The sequence below is a fragment of the Littorina saxatilis genome, linkage group LG3 (assembly GCF_037325665.1).
Source record: "Littorina saxatilis isolate snail1 linkage group LG3, US_GU_Lsax_2.0, whole genome shotgun sequence".
NCBI classification, from domain to species: Eukaryota; Metazoa; Mollusca; class Gastropoda; order Littorinimorpha; family Littorinidae; genus Littorina; species Littorina saxatilis.
Window position 1 is genome coordinate 64,725,677 of NC_090247.1, and position 6,000 is coordinate 64,731,676.

Sequence of the window (6,000 nt, forward strand, 5' to 3'; positions counted from 1 at the left end):
GAACTTGAACCCGGAGCAAATGAACGAGAGTCCGGAACCGTTACCACTGCACTATGTTACTCGTGTAGAATAGAGGCATGATGAAAAAAGGCATTCTGAGTTATTCAGTCGTGCTGGTTTGAAAGCTCGCCACCTTCGCCGAATGACTCGAGCACGTTTTTTTCGGTCAGTAACTGATCGAACTGTCGCTTTTGAGTCACTCTGTTTTAAGCATTTCACCTAAATTAAACAAGAATGTCACAGTCCGTGTCTATGGTGCAAGGTAGGAGACCGTCTCATTGTAGCCAAGTTACGACAGTTGCTCGATTGACGCATTTCACGTCTTCGATATTGTGTCTGAGATAATTTCCCAATGAGCTGCCTTTAAAAACGGAATGTCCTGCAATTGTAGTATGCGCTGGAGGTTTCTTTTGGATGGGTAAGGACCCTTGAGATGCGATATCGTTGTATAATTATGTCAAGCGAGAGGCCCTTGACATTGGAAGTGGGAACTTCAAAAGCAAAGTTGCCAGCTACTCGGTATGCACGAGCTAAATTGAACGCCGAAGTAGTGGCTTCGAGAGTTCTGAGGTCAAGGTCGAGAAAATTGGGGGAATCCCAATTAGTGCGCATGCGTTTGTAAACGGTAGGCTTGGTGACCAGAAGAAACAAATCTCATCGCGAGTTCGTAAATGGGCAAACGTTGATCGCGCTGTAGCTTTTACTATAATTGTTGTTTTTAACTGGTTGAACGAAAGCTGTGATAATTGTCCTTAAATAGAATGACTGTCTATAATAATGATTTCGTTGACCAGAATGTTGGGGACAATAAAAAAAGGTTGTTTATGTGGTAGCGAAGTCGGTTAACTTAAAACTCTTTTTGTACTGTTTTTTTAATGATTGTGTATCGGTAAAACTGCTGGACAAAAATAGTTTGGTCAGAGCGAATGTTTGTGTTACTGGTAAATTTAAAAAGGCAGAACTCCATTTTTTGGGAATCAAGATATAAGGTGTAGTGAAAAGAAGATAAGTTCAGCGAATTTCATATTATTTGAGAAAATGTGTGTCCGAATTTTTAAAACAGAAAAATTGTTGTACTTAGGTGTTTGTAAATTACGTTTGTCCTCGTTAATTGTGAAGAGGATGTATGTTTATATAAAGTTCAAAGTCAAGATTGGATTTTTGTAGCCTACGTGCGTGTGTGCATGTGTATTAGACATAATACATAGACATAGAACACTTTATTATCTCAATTACGATAAACTCGGGTGTGGTGAATCACAATAAACAGCATAAAACGTAAGAACATAAATAAAATATCAAGGCGCAAATATAGTCAGCTCATCATAGTATGGGGAGTGGGTACACACACACACACACACACACACACACACACACACACACACATACACACACACACACACACACACACACACCGTCGAACACACACATAACGTCGAACACACACACACACACACACACACACACACACACACCGTCGAACACACACACACCGTCGAACACACACATAACATCGAAAACACACACACACACACACACACACACACAAACACACACACACACACACACAGATAAAGCAATGACAAAAAAAATAGCAGAAACTTACACTTCAACACTCGAACACACACACACACACAGACACGCACACAAACACACGCACGCACGCACACAAACACACACACACACACACACACACACACACTCACACATGCACACAACGACGCCCATTTTCATAGAAACACAGTAACCCCCTCGTATAAGCGGGAATGAAAGAGTGGTGGCCTATGACCCAGAACCAACAAAAGTCAAAGCTGGCAACTCAGGTTTGTATTCAGGGAAATTTGCACGAAATGCATGCAGAAGATACGACTTTTCCCTCTATTTTCTCTCTTTGGGAGCGTCAGCTCGGTTTGACATGAAAAACTGAAGAAAAGCCCTGCCTTTTTGCACTGAGAAACTGTGGAAGTAGCGTGTTTACTACTGGGTCTGGCTGTAGTACATTTACCCTCATTTACTTCCTCGTTAGCTTCCAAAGTAAACTCTTTTTTCGTCCCATGCATGCGAAAGTGAGGATGTACTTCCGATGTCACTCAAAACTTTAGAAGTAGTCGCAAAATACCCTGAGTTACTTCCTCGCTTTGCTTCGAGGTAAACCCTTTTTCCGGCCCATGCATACGAAAGTGAGGCAAGTACTTCCGATGTCACTCAAAACTTCGGGAGTTGTCGCGAACTTCCCCCATAAGCATACGGGCCCTGGTTGTCGCGACATATGTATATGTCGTGCTACTTTACGTATACTGTCACCTGGTTGTCGCGACATATGTATATGTCGTGCTACTTTACGTATACTTTCACCTGGTTGTCACGACATATGTCGTGCTACTTTACGTATACTGTCACCTGGTTGTCACGACATATGTCGTGCTACTTTACGTATACTGTCACCTGGTTGTCACGACATATGTCGTGCTACTTTACGTATACTGTCACCTGGTTGTCACGACATATGTCGTGCTACTTTACGTATACTGTCACCTGGTTGTCACGACATATGTCGTGCTACTTTACGTATACTGTCACCTGGTTGTCATGACATATGCATGGGTGTTACTGGGAAAAATCAAAAAACCTGAAAGGCAGGGGTCCAAAATGCTCAAGTTTGAAAGAAAGTTTCTGGACACCGACGAAACCAAATCATAATAAGCAAGATGGCGGCAAATCCAAGGGAGCGAACCGAGAAAGCACGCGAACCGGTGTCAAAAGTCGGATCGGAACCGCTGCTCGTTATTTCAACTTAGCGAAACGAAGCTCTTCTTTTTTCTTTTTTTTGAAAACCCGGAAAACCGGAATTTCCGGCTTCAGATTTTTTCCAAAACCGGAAATCCGGCAAAAGCCGGAAGAGTAACACCCATGCATATGTATATGTCGTGCTACTTTACGTATACTGTCACCTGGTTGTCACGGCATATGTCGCACTACTTTATGTATACTGTCACCTGGTTGTCACGACATGTCGCGCTACTGGCTTAGTCTGGTCCGTTCCGATTACCTCCCATAGATGCGAAAACCTATATGACCGTTTTTCTTTATTTTTCTCTCTGTTAATTCACCAGTGGCTATGTAACATGTGTTACAGAATTGCACCAGTGTAAGGGTTAAGATCCCCAAATTTAAGACCCTGGATATCATTCAGCATTGAGGCCTACAACCCCCCATTCCTAAGGTTGCCTTTTTAGTATTGAGCGGGGAAATAGCTTAGTCGGTAGTGGCTCTGGCTTCAAAACCAGTTGTCTCTATCAGCGTGGGTTCGATCCCCACGATCGGCAAGGGATTTAATTATTACCCAGTCAACTTTGTGCAGACTCTTCCAGGTGTTAGAATAACCCCGTGTGCACGCATGCGCATGATGACGAACCAAAGTTCACATCGAAAGTCTCCGGACTTGGAAACATGAATACACACATGCAGGAACAAAGTGGGTAGCGCCGTACTGTATGGCAGCTTGCTTTCCCTAGTAAGAAAGAAGCCCAAATTTTCTTGAGGGTAACCTCACAGGACTATATAAAATGTATCCTCTTATCTTATCCTTGAGATGAGGAGTGTATCAGGTGTGTGCCTTTCTTGTGTGTGCAGAGATCAGGGTGCAGCCGCCAGCATCTGTCTACATCAAGGTGTAGACGCCATGACAGCAGCACGTGCAGCTAGCAATGTTTTTCTTTCATGTCAGCCTTAAAAATCAAAGACAGTTGAAAAATATTTGTTCTTAAATTGTTTTAATTTTCTTTATTTTACTTTTTGTGGGAAAGAAAAGATCTGTGCCTGCCTTATTAAAAAAAAAATTTCCCCGAGTCTTTTAATTAAGGCTTTCTGAATAATCTATCACAATGTTTATGATACGTCCATACTATTTTGCTGAGAAAGTTTGGGCAGCTTTTTTGGTTTTCTTTCTTTGTTTTTCGGTTGATTTTTACCAATGGAATCTCATGGAATTTTTAAATGCATTGGATTAAAATCAAAACATTTTGACCTGACTTGTTTCCAGTTTAAAGACGCAAGAGCACGTGCTGTTCAGCAAAGTTTATACATTTTCTCGTTGTAGATTTCTAACTGGCGTTTCTGTAGACTCTGTTACAGAGGTTTTTTTTCTGTTACTTTTTTTTTTAAATGTTTTTGTTTTGTGGCAAATTTTTATGTTACTTTTTCATATCAGTAATTCTATGTTACTCAGATGTTCTACGAAAAACAGCAACATGCAAACATTCCTTCGTGAATAATACAAAATTATGATTTACATACCTGTACGTTAACTGCAGAATTCTAAATTTAAAATATAAAGAAGGGTTACTTGGGAAAAAAAGGGGCACAACCTGAAGAAAGTGAATTATCTGGAATGGTTACTAGTTTTCATTCCCAAGACAGATGGAGGTAGATTGTTTTATTTTCAAACTTTGTTGTTCTTTGAAGAGGGTATTCTTCAACTTAAAAGCCACCATACTTTTTTCATGGAATTCGTTAAAGTAAACACGACCGTGTTTTATTCTTCTTTCGCTTGAAGTATTTGTCTGTGCACGCTTTGTATTTTTACATACTATAAAAGTAGTTTTTGCACTTTACGCAACACTTTTGCAACATTCCAAACCCACCTGTGAATATTTTTGTGACATAGTGCCTGTGGTGTACAGTTACTTTTTGTGAGTGTCTCCGTAAAGTTGTGTGGCACCAAAAAAAAATCAGAATGTGATGTTAATGTTGTACTTTAAAAAAAAAAAAAGAGATTCTGTTACTTTGTAGTAATGATATAAAACCACAGCTACAGTTTTCACCAGCTCAAAACAGAAGTGAGAAAATAATTCATGTTTGTCGATGTTCTCTCTATTTTGGAACTGAAGTTTATTCTATATGTAAGTGAAAAGTCCGGGATTTAATTGTGCAAAAACGTTGACTTAATGAGCTGTGGGCTCACGATTTTATATATTGGAAACTTAACTCACAATGAGTCTTTCAAAAGAAGTGTTCACTTATACATGACAAAACGGTGTAAATGTGGCATATAAATTTAACACTCTTTTAATAGGCATTGTATCAGTTTTGTGATGCTTCTATGCAACTGTTACAATAAAATAAATTCTTACGTCACCACAGAAAATAGTGTTTGTGTGTGTGTATATCATATGTGTTTGGTGTGAGAAGGACACACAACATACTCAGCCATCTACAACCCAAGGAAACGGAATACATGACTGCCGTAAAGGTGCGGTAGAAAACTGATGCACAACAAATTCACTCCGAAGAAACTGGAGGGTATACATGTGGAACTTGAAGCCCACACCATGAGAGGCCAAACATTGGAAGTGGGAACTTCGAAAGCAAAGTTGCCAGCTACTCGGTATGCACGAGCTAAATTGAACGCCGAAGTAGTGGCTTCGAGAGTTCTGAGGTCAAGGTCGAGAAAATTGGGGGAATCCCAATTAGTGCGCATGCGTTTGTAAACGGTAGGCTTGGTGACCAGAAGAAACAAATCTCATCGCGAGTTCGTAAATGGGCAAACGTTGATCGCGCTGTAGCTTTTACTATAATTGTTGTTTTTGACGGGTTGAACGAAAGGGTCGGTTCAAAGCTGTGATGATTGTCCTTAAATAGAATGACTGTCTATAATAATGATTTCGTTGACCAGAATGTTAGGGACAATAAAAAAAAGGTTGTTTATGTGGTAGCGAAGTCGGTTAACTTAAAACTCTTTTTGTAGTGGTTTTGTTTTTATGATTGTGTATCGGTAAAACTGCTGGACAAAAATAGTTTGGTCAGAGCGAAAGTTTGTGTTACTGGTAAATTTGAAAAAGCAGAACTCCATTTTTTGGGAATCAAGATCTAAGGTGTAGTGAAAAGAAGATAAGTTCAGCGAATTTCATATTATTTGAGAAAATGTGTGTCCGAATTTTTAAAACAGAAAAATTGTTGTACTTAGGTGTTTGTAAATTATGTTTGTCCTCATTAATTGTG

General features: G+C 39.9%; 1 protein-coding gene across 2 annotated transcripts in view; it reads left to right on the top strand.

Moving 5' to 3' along the window:
- The window catches only part of LOC138962950 (uncharacterized), a 30,517-nt gene extending 25,371 nt beyond the window's left edge, over positions 1-5,146 (top strand). For both annotated transcript variants that reach the window (XM_070334915.1, XM_070334916.1), the window contains one exon: positions 3,634-5,146. In XM_070334915.1, the coding sequence (XP_070191016.1) occupies positions 3,634-3,677 (44 nt within the window). In that variant the 3' untranslated portion in view covers positions 3,678-5,146. The remainder of the gene's footprint in view (positions 1-3,633) is intronic.
- The last annotated feature ends 854 nt before the right edge of the window (positions 5,147-6,000 follow it).